The sequence below is a fragment of the Ascaphus truei genome, chromosome 15, assembly GCF_040206685.1.
Source record: "Ascaphus truei isolate aAscTru1 chromosome 15, aAscTru1.hap1, whole genome shotgun sequence".
NCBI lineage: Eukaryota > Metazoa > Chordata > Amphibia > Anura > Ascaphidae > Ascaphus > Ascaphus truei.
The window spans coordinates 47513883-47529846 of record NC_134497.1 but is presented as its reverse complement, the minus strand read 5'-3'; the positions used below and the strand labels follow the sequence as shown (position 1 = coordinate 47529846).

General features: G+C 53.6%; 1 protein-coding gene across 1 annotated transcript in view; it reads left to right on the top strand.

Moving 5' to 3' along the window:
- Positions 1-15964, top strand: part of LOC142466920 (rho GTPase-activating protein 39-like) — a 73814-nt gene that overhangs the window by 39784 nt on the left and 18066 nt on the right. Inside the window, exon 4 of the mRNA XM_075572545.1 lies at positions 14747-14836. Coding sequence (XP_075428660.1) covers positions 14747-14836 — 90 coding nt within the window. The remainder of the gene's footprint in view (positions 1-14746; positions 14837-15964) is intronic.

The window sequence follows — 15964 nt, the reverse complement described above, 5'->3', positions numbered from 1 at the left end:
TTTTACACGGCTCTGTGCGTTATTACACGGCTCTGCGTTATTACAAGGCTCTGCGCATTATTACACGGCTCTGTGCGTTATTACACGGCTCTGTGCGTTATTACACGGCTCTGTGCGTTATTACACACAGCTCTGCGCGTTATTACACGGCTCTGCGCGTTATTACACGGCTCTGCGCGTTATTACACGGCTCTGTGCGTTATTACACGGCTCTGCGCGTTATTACAAGGCTCTGCGCGTTATTACACACGGCTCTGCGCGTTATTACACGGCTCTGCGCGTTATTACACGGCTCTGCGCGTTATTACACGGCTCTGCGCGTTATTACACGGCTCTGCGCGTTATTACACGGCTCTGCGCGTTATTACACGGCTCTGAGCGTTATTACACGGCTCTGCGCGTTATTACACGGCTCTGCGCGTTATTACACGGCTCTGCGCGTTATTACACGCCTCTGCGCGTTATTACACGGCTCTGCGCGTTATTACACGGCTCTGCGCGTTATTACACGGCTCTGTGCGTTATTACACGGCTCTGCGCGTTATTATACGCCTCTGCGCGTTATTACACGGCTCTGCGCGTTATTACACGGCTCTGCCCGTTATTATACACCTCTGCGCGTTATTACACGGCTCTGCGCGTTATTATACGCCTCTGCGCGTTATTACACGGCTCTGCGCGTTATTACACGGCTCTGCCCGTTATTACACGGCTCTGCGCGTTATTACACGGCTCTGCGCGTTATTACACGGCTCTGCGCGTTATTATACGGCTCTGCGCGTTATTACACGGCTCTGCGCGTTATTACACGCCTCTGCGCGTTATTACACGGCTCTGCGCGTTATTACACGGCTCTGCGCGTTATTACACGGCTCTGCGCGTTATTATACGCCTCTGCGCGTTATTACACGGCTGTGCGCGTTATTATACGCCTCTGCGCGTTATTACACGGCTCTGCGCGTTATTATACGCCTCTGCGCGTTATTACACGGCTCTGCCCGTTATTACACGGCTCTGCGCGTTATTATACGCCTCTGCGCGTTATTACACGGCTCTGCGCGTTATTATACGCCTCTGCGCGTTATTACACGGCTCTGCGCGTTATTACACGGCTCTGCCCGTTATTACACGGCTCTGCGCGTTATTACACGCCTCTGCGCGTTATTACACGGCTCTGCGCGTTATTATACGCCTCTGCGCGTTATTACACGGCTCTGCGCGTTATTACACGGCTCTGCGCGTTATTACACGGCTCTGCGCGTTATTACACGGCTCTGCGCGTTATTACACGGCTCTGCGCGTTATTACACGGCTGCGCGTTATTACACGGCTCTGCGCGTTATTACACGGCTCTGCGCGTTATTACACGGCTCTGCGCGTTATTACACGGCTCTGCGTTATTACACGGCTCTGTGCGTTATTACACGGCTCTGCGTTATTACACGGGTCTGCGTGTTATTACACGGCTCTGCGCGTTGTGACACGGCTCTGCGCGTTATTACACGGCTCTGTGCGTTATTACACGGCTCTGCGCGTTATTACACGGCTCTGCGCGTTATTACACGGCTCTGCGCGTTATTACACGGCTCTGCGCGTTATTACACGGCTCTGCGCGTTATTACACGGCTCTGAGCGTTATTACACGGCTCTGCGCGTTATTACACGGCTCTGCGCGTTATTACACGGCTCTGCGCGTTATTACACGGCTCTGCGCGTTATTACACGGCTCTGCGCGTTATTACACGGCTCTGCGCGTTATTACACGGCTCTGCGCGTTATTACACGGCTCTGCGCGTTATTACACGGCTCTGAGCGTTATTACACGGCTCTGCGCGTTATTACACGGCTCTGCGCGTTATTACACGGCTCTGCGCGTTATTACACGGCTCTGCGCGTTATTACACGGCTCTGCGCGTTATTACACGGCTCTGCGCGTTATTACACGGCTCTGCGTTATTACACGGCTCTGCGCGTTATTACACGGCTCTGCGTTATTACACGGCTCTGTGCGTTATTACACGGCTCTGCGTTATTACACGGGTCTGCGTGTTATTACACGGCTCTGCGCGTTGTGACACGGCTCTGCGCGTTATTACACGGCTCTGCGCATTATTACACGGCTCTGCGCGTTATTACACGGCTCTGCGCGTTATTACACGGCTCTGCGCGTTATTACACGGCTCTGCGCGTTATTACACGGCTCTGCGCGTTATTACACGGCTCTGTGCGTTATTACACACGGCTCTGCGCGTTATTACACGGCTCTGCGCGTTATTACACGGCTCTGCGCGTTATTACACGGCTCTGCGCGTTATTACACGGCTCTGTGCGTTATTACACACAGCTCTGCGCGTTATTACACGGCTCTGTGCGTTATTACACACAGCTCTGCGCGTTATTACAAGGCTCTGCGCGTTATTATACGCCTCTGCGCGTTATTACACGGCTCTGCGCGTTATTACACGGCTCTGCGCGTTATTACACGTCTCTGCGCGTTATTACACGGCTCTGCGCGTTATTACACGGCTCTGCGCGTTATTACACGGCTCTGCGCGTTATTACACGGCTCTGCGCGTTATTACACGGCTCTGCGTGCTGTGACACGGCTCTGCGCGTTATTACACGGCTCTGCGCGTTATTACACGGCTCTGCGCGTTATTACACGGCTCTGCGCGTTATTACACGGCTCTGCGCGTTATTACACGGCTTTGCGCGTTTACACGGCTCTGCGCGTAATTACACGGCTCTGAGCGTAATTACACGGCTCTGCGCGTTATTACACGGCTCTGCGCGTTATTACACGGCTCTGCGCGTTATTACACGGCTCTGCGCGTTATTACACGGCTCTGCGCGTTATTACACGGCTTTGCGCGTTTACACGGCTCTGCGCGTAATTACACGGCTCTGTGCGTTATTACACGGCTCTGCGTTATTACACGGCTCTGTGCGTTATTACACGGCTCTGCGTTATTACACGGGTCTGCGCGTTATGACACGGCTCTGCGCGTTGTGACACGGCTCTGCGCGTTATTACACGGCTCTGCGCGTTATTACACGGCTCTGCGCGTTATTACACGGCTCTGCGCGTTATTACACGGCTCTGCGCGTTATTACACGGGTCTGCGCGTTATTACACGGGTCTGCGCGTTATTACACGGCTCTGCGCGTTATTACACGGCTCTGCCCGTTATTACACGGCTCTGCGCGTTATTATACGCCTCTGCGCGTTATTACACGGCTCTGCGCGTTATTACACGGCTCTGCGCGTTATTACACGGCTCTGCGCGTTATTACACGGCTCTGCGCGTTATTAGACGCCTCTGCGCGTTATTACACGGCTCTGCGCGTTATTACACGGCTCTGCGCGTTATTACACGGCTCTGCCCGTTATTACACGGCTCTGCCCGTTATTACACGGCTCTGCCCGTTATTACACGGCTCTGCCCGTTATTACACGCCTCTGCGCGTTATTACACGCCTCTGCGCGTTATTACACGCCTCTGCGCGTTATTACACGCCTCTGCGCGTTATTACACGGCTCTGCGGGTTATTACACGGCTCTGAGCGTTATTACACGGCTCTGAGCGTTATTACACGGCTCTGCGCGTTATTACACGGCTCTGCGCGTTATTACACGGCTCTGCGCGTTATTACACGGCTCTGCGCGTTATTACACGGCTCTGTGCGTTATTACACACGGCTCTGCGCGTTATTACACGGCTCTGCGCGTTATTACACGGCTCTGCGCGTTATTACACGGCTCTGCGCGTTATTACACGGCTCTGTGCGTTATTACACACAGCTCTGCGCGTTATTACACGGCTCTGTGCGTTATTACACACAGCTCTGCGCGTTATTACAAGGCTCTGCGCGTTATTATACGCCTCTGCGCGTTATTACACGGCTCTGCGCGTTATTACACGGCTCTGCGCGTTATTACACGTCTCTGCGCGTTATTACACGGCTCTGCGCGTTATTACACGGCTCTGCGCGTTATTACACGGCTCTGCGCGTTATTACACGGCTCTGCGTGCTGTGACACGGCTCTGTGCGTTATTACACGGCTCTGCGCGTTATTACACGGCTCTGCGCGTTATTACACGGCTCTGCGCGTTATTACACGGCTTTGCGCGTTTACACGGCTCTGCGCGTAATTACACGGCTCTGAGCGTAATTACACGGCTCTGCGCGTTATTACACGGCTCTGCGCGTTATTACACGGCTCTGCGCGTTATTACACGGCTCTGCCCGTTATTACACGGCTCTGCCCGTTATTACACGGCTCTGCCCGTTATTACACGGCTCTGCCCGTTATTACACGGCTCTGCGCGTTATTACACGCCTCTGCGCGTTATTACACGCCTCTGCGCGTTATTACACGCCTCTGCGCGTTATTACACGGCTCTGCGCGTTATTACACGGCTCTGCGCGTTATTACACGGCTCTGCGGGTTATTACACGGCTCTGAGCGTTATTACACGGCTCTGCGCGTTATTACACGGCTCTGCGCGTTATTACACGGCTCTGCGCGTTATTACACGGCTCTGCGCGTTATTACACGGCTCTGCTCGTTATTACACGGCTCTGCGCGTAATTACACGGCTCTGAGCGTAATTACACGGCTCTGTGCGTTATTACACGGCTCTGCGTTATTACACGGCTCTGTGCGTTATTACACGGCTCTGCTCGTTATTACACGGCTCTGCTCGTTATTACACGGCTCTGCGCGTTATTACACGGCTCTGCGTTATTACACGGCTCTGTGCGTTATTACACGGCTCTGCGTTATTACACGGCTCTGTGCGTTATTACACGGCTCTGCGTTATTACACGGGTCTGCGCGTTGTTACACGGCTCTGCGCGTTGTGACACGGCTCTGCGCGTTATTACACGGCTCTGCGCGTTATTACACGGCTCTGCGCGTTATTACACGGCTCTGCGCGTTATTACACGGCTCTGCGCGTTATTACACGGCTCTGCGCGTTATTACACGGCTCTGCCCGTTATTACACGGCTCTGCCCGTTATTACACGGCTCTGCCCGTTATTACACGGCTCTGCCCGTTATTACACGGCTCTGCCCGTTATTACACGGCTCTGCGCGTTATTACACGGCTCTGCGCGTTATTACACGCCTCTGCGCGTTATTACACGCCTCTGCGCGTTATTACACGGCTCTGCGCGTTATTACACGGCTCTGCGCGTTATTACACGTCTCTGCGCGTTATTACACGTCTCTGCGCGTTATTACACGTCTCTGCGCGTTATTACACGGCTCTGCGCGTTATTACACGGCTCTGAGCGTTATTACACGGCTCTGCGCGTTATTACACGGCTCTGCGCGTTATTACACGGCTCTGCGCGTTATTACACGGCTCTGCCCGTTATTACACGGCTCTGCGCGTTATTATACGCCTCTGCGCGTTATTACACGGCTCTGCGCGTTATTACACGCCTCTGCGCGTTATTACACGGCTCTGCGCGTTATTACACGGCTCTGCGCGTTATTACACGGCTCTGCGTTATTACACGGCTCTGCGCGTTATTACACGGCTCTGCGCGTTATTATACGCCTCTGCGCGTTATTACACGGCTCTGCCCGTTATTACACGGCTCTGCGCGTTATTACACGGCTCTGCGCGTTATTACACGGCTCTGCGCGTTATTACACGGCTCTGTGCGTTATTACACGGCTCTGTGCGTTATTACACGGCTCTGTGCGTTATTACAAGGCTCTGCGCGTTATTATACGCCTCTGCGCGTTATTACACGGCTCTGCGCGTTATTACACGGCTCTGCGCGTTATTACACGGCTCTGCGCGTTATTACACGGCTCTGCGCGTTATTACACGGCTCTGCGCGTTATTATACGCCTCTGCGCGTTATTATACGCCTCTGCGCGTTATTACACGGCTCTGCGCGTTATTACACGGCTCTGCCCGTTATTACACGGCTCTGCGCGTTATTACACGCCTCTGCGCGTTATTACACGGCTCTGCGCGTTATTATACGCCTCTGCGCGTTATTACACGGCTCTGCGCGTTATTACACGGCTCTGCCCGTTATTACACGGCTCTGCGCGTTATTACACGCCTCTGCGCGTTATTACACGGCTCTGCGCGTTATTACACGCCTCTGCGCGTTATTACACGGCTCTGCGCGTTATTACACGGCTCTGCGCGTTATTACACGGCTCTGCGTTATTACACGGCTCTGCGCGTTATTACACGGCTCTGCGCGTTATTATACGCCTCTGCGCGTTATTACACGGCTCTGCCCGTTATTACACGGCTCTGCGCGTTATTATACGCCTCTGCGCGTTATTACACGCCTCTGCGCGTTATTACACGGCTCTGCGCGTTATTACACGGCTCTGCGCGTTATTACACGGCTCTGCGCGTTATTACACGCCTCTGCGCGTTATTACACGCCTCTGCGCGTTATTACACGGCTCTGCGCGTTATTACACGGCTCTGCGCGTTATTATACGGCTCTGCGCGTTATTACACGGCTCTGCCCGTTATTACACGGCTCTGCCCGTTATTACACGGCTCTGCCCGTTATTACACGGCTCTGCGCGTTATTACACGGCTCTGCGCGTTATTACACGGCTCTGCGCGTTATTACACGGCTCTGCGCGTTATTACACGGCTCTGAGCGTTATTACACGGCTCTGCGCGTTATTACACGGCTCTGCGCGTTATTACACGGCTCTGCGCGTTATTACACGGCTCTGCGCGTTATTACACGGCTCTGCGCGTTATTACACGGCTCTGCGCGTTATTACACGGCTCTGCGCGTTATTACACGGCTCTGCGCGTAATTGCTCTGCGCGTTATTACACGGCTCTGCGCGTTATTACACGGCTCTGCGCGTAATTACACGGCTCTGAGCGTTATTACACGGCTCTGAGCGTTATTACACGGCTCTGCGCGTTATTACACGGCTCTGCGCGTTATTACACGGCTCTGCGCGTTATTACACGGCTCTGCGCGTTATTACACGGCTCTGCGCGTTATTACACGGCTCTGCGCGTTATTACACGGCTCTGCGCGTTATTACACGGCTCTGCGCGTTATTACACGGCTCTGCGCGTTATTACACGGCTCTGCGCGTTATTACACGGCTCTGTGCGTTATTACACGGCTCTGCGTTGTGACACGGCTCTGCGCGTTGTGACACGGCTCTGCGCGTTATTACACGGCTCTGCGCGTTATTACACGGCTCTGCGCGTTATTACACGGCTCTGCGCGTTATTACACGGCTCTGCGCGTTATTACACGGCTCTGCGCGTTATTACACGGCTCTGCGCGTTATTACACGGCTCTGCGCGTTATTACACACGGCTCTGCGCGTTATTACACGGCTCTGCGCGTTATTACACGGCTCTGCGCGTTATTACACGGCTCTGTGCGTTATTACACACAGCTCTGCGCGTTATTACACGGCTCTGTGCGTTATTACACACAGCTCTGCGCGTTATTACAAGGCTCTGCGCGTTATTATACGCCTCTGCGCGTTATTACACGGCTCTGCGCGTTATTACACGGCTCTGCGCGTTATTACACGTCTCTGCGCGTTATTACACGGCTCTGCGCGTTATTACACGGCTCTGCGCGTTATTACACGGCTCTGCGCGTTATTACACGGCTCTGCGCGTTATTACACGGCTCTGCGCGTTATTACACGGCTCTGCGCGTTATTACACGGCTCTGTGCGTTATTACACGGCTCTGCGCGTTATTACAAGGCTCTGCGCGTTATTATACGCCTCTGCGCGTTATTACACGGCTCTGCGTTATTACACGGCTCTGCGCGTTATTATACACCTCTGCGCGTTATTACACGGCTCTGCCCGTTATTACACGGCTCTGCGCGTTATTACACGCCTCTGCGCGTTATTACACGGCTCTGCGCGTTATTACACGGCTCTGCGCGTTATTACACGGCTCTGCGCGTTATTACACGGCTCTGCGCGTTATTACACGGCTCTGCGTTATTACACGGCTCTGTGCGTTATTACACGGCTCTGCGTTATTACACGGCTCTGTGCGTTATTACACGGCTCTGCGTTATTACACGGCTCTGCGCGTTGTTACACGGCTCTGCGCGTTGTGACACGGCTCTGCGCGTTATTACACGGCTCTGCGCGTTATTACACTGCTCTGCGCGTTATTACACGGCTCTGCGCGTTATTACACGGCTCTGCGTTATTACACGGCTCTGCGCGTTATTACACGGCTCTGCGCGTTATTACACGGCTCTGCGCGTTATTACACGGCTCTGCGCGTTATTACACGGCTCTGCGCGTTATTACACGGCTCTGCGCGTTATTACACGGCTCTGCGCGTTATTACACGGCTCTGCGTTATTACACGGCTCTGTGCGTTATTACACGGCTCTGCGTTATTACACGGCTCTGCGCGTTATTACACGGCTCTGCGCGTTATTACACGGCTCTGCGCGTTATTACACGGCTCTGCGCGTTATTACACGGCTCTGCGCGTTATTACACTGCTCTGCGCGTTATTACACGGCTCTGCGCGTTATTACACGGCTCTGCGCGTTATTACACGGCTCTGCGCGTTATTACACGGCTCTGCGTTATTACACGGCTCTGTGCGTTATTACACGGCTCTGCGTTATTACACGGCTCTGTGCGTTATTACACGGCTCTGCGTTATTACACGGGTCTGCGCGTTATTACACGGCTCTGCGCGTTGTGACACGGCTCTGCGCGTTATTACACGGCTCTGCGCGTTATTACACGGCTCTGCGCGTTATTACACGGCTCTGCGCGTTATTACACGGCTCTGCGCGTTATTACACGGCTCTGCGCGTTATTACACGGCTCTGCGCGTTATTACACGGCTCTGCGCGTTATTACACGGCTCTGCGCGTTATTACACGCCTCTGCGCGTTATTACACGCCTCTGCCCGTTATTACACGGCTCTGCCCGTTATTACACGGCTCTGCCCGTTATTACACGGCTCTGCCCGTTATTACACGGCTCTGCGCGTTATTACACGGCTCTGCGCGTTATTACACGCCTCTGCGCGTTATTACACGCCTCTGCGCGTTATTACACGGCTCTGCGCGTTATTACACGGCTCTGCGCGTTATTACACGTCTCTGCGCGTTATTACACGTCTCTGCGCGTTATTACACGGCTCTGCGCGTTATTACACGGCTCTGAGCGTTATTACACGGCTCTGTGCGTTATTACACGGCTCTGCGCGTTATTACACGGCTCTGCGCGTTATTACACGGCTCTGCGCGTTATTACACGGCTCTGCGCGTTATTACACGGCTCTGCGCGTTATTACACGGCTCTGCGCGTTATTACACGGCTCTGCGCGTTATTACACGGCTTTGCGCGTTTATCACGGCTCTGCGCGTAATTACACGGCTCTGAGCGTTATTACACGGCTCTGCGCGTTATTACACGGCTCTGCGCGTTATTACACGGCTCTGCGCGTTATTACACGGCTCTGCGCGTTATTACACGGCTCTGCGTTATTACACGGCTCTGTGCGTTATTACACGGCTCTGCGTTATTACACGGCTCTGTGCGTTATTACACGGCTCTGCGTTATTACACGGGTCTGCGCGTTATTACACGGCTCTGCGCGTTGTGACACGGCTCTGCGCGTTATTACACGGCTCTGCGCGTTATTACACGGCTCTGCGCGTTATTACACGGCTCTGCGCGTTATTACACGGCTCTGCGCGTTATTACACGGCTCTGCGCGTTATTACACGGCTCTGCGCGTTATTACACGGCTCTGCGCGTTATTACACGGCTCTGCGCGTTATTACACGCCTCTGCGCGTTATTACACGGCTCTGCGCGTTATTACACGGCTCTGCCCGTTATTACACGGCTCTGTGCGTTATTACACGGCTCTGTGCGTTATTACACGGCTCTGCGCGTTATTACACGGCTCTGCGCGTTATTACACGGCTCTGCGCGTTATTACACGGCTCTGCGCGTTATTACACGGCTTTGCGCGTTTATCACGGCTCTGCGCGTAATTACACGGCTCTGAGCGTTATTACACGGCTCTGCGCGTTATTACACGGCTCTGCGCGTTATTACACGGCTCTGCGCGTTATTACACGGCTCTGCGCGTTATTACACGGCTCTGCGCGTTATTACACGGCTCTGCGCGTTATTACACGGCTCTGCGCGTTATTACACGGCTCTGCGCGTTATTACACGCCTCTGCGCGTTATTACACGGCTCTGCGCGTTATTACACGGCTCTGCGCGTTATTACACGCCTCTGCCCGTTATTACACGGCTCTGCCCGTTATTACACGGCTCTGCCCGTTATTACACGGCTCTGCCCGTTATTACACGGCTCTGCGCGTTATTACACGGCTCTGCGCGTTATTACACGCCTCTGCGCGTTATTACACGCCTCTGCGCGTTATTACACGGCTCTGCGCGTTATTACACGGCTCTGCGCGTTATTACACGGCTCTGCGCGTTATTACACGGCTCTGCGCGTTATTACACGGCTCTGCGCGTTATTACACGGCTCTGCGCGTTATTACACGGCTCTGCGCGTTATTACACGGCTTTGCGCGTTTATCACGGCTCTGCGCGTAATTACACGGCTCTGAGCGTTATTACACGGCTCTGCGCGTTATTACACGCCTCTGCGCGTTATTACACGGCTCTGCGCGTTATTACACGGCTCTGCCCGTTATTACACGGCTCTGCGCGTTATTATACGCCTCTGCGCGTTATTACACGGCTCTGCGCGTTATTATACGCCTCTGCGCGTTATTACACGGCTCTGCGCGTTATTACACGGCTCTGCCCGTTATTACACGGCTCTGCGCGTTATTATACGCCTCTGCGCGTTATTACACGGCTCTGCGCGTTATTATACGCCTCTGCGCGTTATTACACGGCTCTGGCGGCTCTGCGCGTTATTACACGGCTCTGCGCGTTATTACACGGCTCTGCGCGTTATTACACGGCTCTGAGCGTTATTACACGGCTCTGCGCGTTATTACACGGCTCTGCGCGTTATTACACGGCTCTGCGCGTTATTACACGGCTCTGCGCGTTATTACACGGCTCTGCGCGTTATTACACGGCTCTGCGCGTTGTGACACGGCTCTGCGCGTTGTGACACGGCTCTGCGCGTTATTACACGGCTCTGCGCGTTATTACACGGCTCTGCGCGTTATTACACGGCTCTGTGCGTTATTACACGGCTCTGCGCGTTATTACACGGCTCTGCGTGTTATTACACGGCTCTGCGCGTTGTGACACGGCTCTGTGTGTTATTACACGGCTCTGCGCGTTTTTACACGGCTCTGTGCGTTATTACACGGCTCTGTGCGTTATTACACGGCTCTGCGTTATTACACGGCTCTGCGCGTTATTACACGGCTCTGCGCGTTATTACACGGCTCTGCGCGTTATTACACGGCTCTGCGCGTTATTACACACGGCTCTGCGCGTTATTACACGGCTCTGCGCGTTATTACACGGCTCTGCGCGTTATTACACGGCTCTGCGCGTTATTACACGGCTCTGAGCGTTATTACACGGCTCTGCGTTATTACACGGCTCTGCGCGTTATTACACGGCTCTGCGCGTTATTACACGGCTCTGCGCGTTATTACACGGCTCTGCGCGTTATTACACGGCTCTGTGCGTTATTACACGGCTCTGCGTTATTACACGGCTCTGCGCGTTATTACACGGCTCTGAGCGTTATTACACGGCTCTGCGCGTTATTACACGGCTCTGCGCGTTATTACACGGCTCTGCGCGTTATTACACGGCTCTGCGCGTTATTACACGGCTCTGCGCGTTATTACACGGCTCTGCGTTATTACACGGCTCTGCGCGTTATTACACGTCTCTGCGCGTTATTACACGGCTCTGCGCGTTATTACACGGCTCTGCGCGTTATTACACGGCTCTGCGCGTTATTACACGGCTCTGCGTGTTATTACGCGGCTCTGCGTGTTATTACGCGGCTCTGCGCGTTATTACGCGGCTCTGCGCGTTATTACGCGGCTCTGCGCGTTATTACGCGGCTCAAATAACGCGGCTCTGCGCGTTATTACGCGGCTCTGCGCGTTATTACGCGGCTCTGCGCGTTATTACGCGGCTCTGCGCGTTATTACGCGGCTCTGCGCGTTATTACACGGCTCTGCGTTATTACACGGCTCTGAGCGTTATTACACGGCTCTGCGCGTTATTACACGGCTCTGCGCGTTATTACACGGCTCTGCGCGTTATTACACGGCTCTGCGCGTTATTACACGGCTCTGCGCGTTATTACACGGCTCTGCGCGTTATTACACACGGCTCTGCGCGTTATTACACGGCTCTGCGCGTTATTACACGGCTCTGCGCGTTATTACACGGCTCTGGCGTTATTACACGGCTCTGCGCGTTATTACACGGCTCTGCGCGTTATTACACGGCTCTGCGCGTTATTACACGGCTCTGCGCGTTATTACACGGCTCTGCGCGTTATTACACGGCTCTGCGCGTTATTACACGGCTCTGCGCGTTATTACACGGCTCTGCGCGTTATTACAAGGCTCTGCGCGTTATTACACGGCTCTGCGCGTTATTACACGGCTCTGCGTTATTACACGGCTCTGCGCGTTATTACACACGGCTCTGCGCGTTATTACACGGCTCTGCGCGTTATTACACGGCTCTGTGCGTTATTACACGGCTCTGTGCGTTATTACACACGGCTCTGCGCGTTATTACACGGCTCTGCGCGTTATTACACGGCTCTGCGCGTTGTGACACGGCTCTACAAGTTTTTTCACAGCTCTATGCGTTGTGACATGGCTCTGCGTGTTGTGACATGGCTCTGCGTGTTGTGACATGGCTCTGCGTGTTGTGACATGGCTCTGCGTGTTGTGACATGGCTTTGCGTGTTGTGACATGGCTCTGCGTGTTGTGACATGGCTCTGCGTGTTGTGACATGGCTCTGTGTGTTGTGACATGGCTCTGCGTGTTGTGACATGGCTCTGCGTGTTGTGACATGGCTCTGCGTGTTATTACACGGCTCTGTGCGTTATTACACGGCTCTGCGCGTTATTACACGGCTCTGCGCGTTATTACACGGCTCTGCGCGTTAATACACGACTCTGCGCGTTATTACACGGCTCTGCGCGTTATTACACACGGCTCTGCGTGTTATTACACGGCTCTGCGCGTTATTACACGGCTCTGCGCGTTATTACACGGCTCTGCGCGTTATTACACACGGCTCTGCGTGTTATTACACACGGCTCTGCGCGTTATTACACGGCTCTGCGCGTTATTACACGGCTCTGCGCGTTATTACACGGCTCTGCGCGTTGTGACACGGCTCTGCGCGTTATTACACACGGCTCTGCGTGTTATTACACGGCTCTGCGCGTTATTACACGGCTCTACGCGTTATTACACGGCTCTGCGCGTTATTACACGGCTCTGCGCGTTGTGACACGGCTCTGCATGTTGTGACACGGCTCTACATGTTTTTACACAGCTCTATGCGTTGTGACATGGCTCTGCATGTTTTGGCACGGCTCTGCGGTTGTGACAGGGCTCTGCGGTTGTGACAGGGCTCTGCGGTTGTGACAGGGCTCTGCGGTTGTGACAGGGCTCTGCGGTTGTGACACGGCTCTGCGGTTGTGACACGGCTCTACGTGTTGTGACAGGGCTCTGCGGTTGTGACAGGGCTCTGCGGTTGTGACAGGGCTCTGCGTGTTGTGACATGGCTCTGCGTGTTATTACACGGCTCTGTGCGTTATTACACGGCTCTGCGTGCTGTGACACGGCTCTGCGCGTTATTACACGGCTCTGCGCGGTATTACACGGCTCTGCTCGTTAATACACGACTCTGCGCGGTATTACACGGCTCTGCGCGTTATTACACACGGCTCTGCGTGTTATTACACGGCTCTGCGCGTTATTACACGGCTCTGCGCGTTATTACACGGCTCTGCGCGTTATTACACACGGCTCTGCGTGTTATTACACACGGCTCTGCGCGTTATTACACGGCTCTGCGCGTTATTACACGGCTCTGCGCGTTATTACACGGCTCTGCGCGTTGTGACACGGCTCTGCGCGTTATTACACACGGCTCTGCGTGTTATTACACGGCTCTGCGCGTTATTACACGGCTCTACGCGTTATTACACGGCTCTGCGCGTTATTACACGGCTCTGCGCGTTGTGACACGGCTCTGCATGTTGTGACACGGCTCTACATGTTTTTACACAGCTCTATGCGTTGTGACATGGCTCTGCGTGTTTTGGCACGGCTCTGCGGTTGTGACAGGGCTCTGCGGTTGTGACAGGGCTCTGCGGTTGTGACAGGGCTCTGCGGTTGTGACAGGGCTCTGCGGTTGTGACAGGGCTCTGCGGTTGTGACACGGCTCTGCGGTTGTGACACGGCTCTACGTGTTGTGACAGGGCTCTGCGGTTGTGACAGGGCTCTGCGGTTGTGACACGGCTCTGCGGTTGTGACACAGCTCTACGTGTTGTGACTCGCACACGCACTGACGCACACCGCATGGAAGACACACAACATAATAAGGTGCTATGTACCACAGAGACGCACACTGACTCTCCTCCGTGCCCCGCAGAGCTGGCACTCTAACTTTAGGCGACACTGCGACTCGGCCCAAGGTCACAGGGAGGGGCCACGCTGGGACTCCCACTTCCAAGGCCAGCTAAGCTATGTGTGTGTTTCTTTTTGCAGTCGCGCAGCGGATCGCCGAGGTGGAGGAGATGAACAAGAAGAATTCCAAATCCCGAAAAAAGAGGAAGCAGAACGGGGACGAGGATCAAGGTAAACAGGCCAAACCCGCGGCGTTACCGTCACCTGAGCGAGCTGGCGAGGTTCCTTAACTTCATGTAACCGTGCTAAAAGCCAAGATTTATCCGGAAATTACCATTTGCATTTTCTCGGGGGCCTCAGAATGGGGGAGTTATCGGGAGCAGTTATATGGGTAATAGGGAGAGTTATGGGGAGCAGTTATATGGGTAATAGGAGGAGTTATGGGGAGCAGTTATATGGGTAATAAGGGGAGTTATCGGGAGCAGTTATATGGGTAATAAGGGGAGTTATCGGGAGCAGTTATATGGGTAATAAGGGGAGTTATCGGGAGCAGTTATATGGGTAATAGGGGGAGTTATCGGGAGCAGTTATATGGGTAATAGGGGGAGTTATCGGGAGCAGTTATATGGGTAATAGGGGGAGTTATCGGGAGCAGTTATATGGGTAATAGGGGGAGTTATCGGGAGCAGTTATATGGGTAATAGGGGGAGTTATCGGGAGCAGTTATATGGGTAATAGGGGGAGTTATCGGGAGCAGTTATATGGGTAATAGGGGGAGTTATCGGGAGCAGTTATATGGGTAATAGGGAGAGTTATGGGGAGCAGTTATATGGGTAATAGGAGTAGTTATAGGGAGCGGTTAGATGGGTAATAGAAGGGGTTATATGAAGTATTAAAAGGGGTTATAGGGAGGGGTTATATGGAGTATTAGAAGGAGTTATATGGGGTATTAGAAGGGGTTATAGGGAGTGGTTATATGGGGTATTAGAAGGGGTTATAGGGAGCGGTTATATGGGGTAATAGGAGGGGTTATAGGGAGCAGTTATATGGGGTAATAGGAGGGGTTATAGGGAGCGGTTATATGGGGTAATAGGAGGGGTTATAGGGAGCGGTTATATGGGGTATTAGAAGGAGTTATATGGGGTATTAGAAGGGGTTATAGGGAGCGGTTATATGGGGTATTAGAAGGGGTTATAGGGAGCGGTTATATGGGGTATTAGAAGGGGTTATAGGGAGCGGTTATATGGGGTATTAGAAGGGGTTATAGGGAGCGGTTATATGGGGTATTAGAAGGGGTTATAGGGAGCGGTTATATTGGGTAATAGAAGGGGTTATAGGGAGCGGTTGTATGGGGTATTA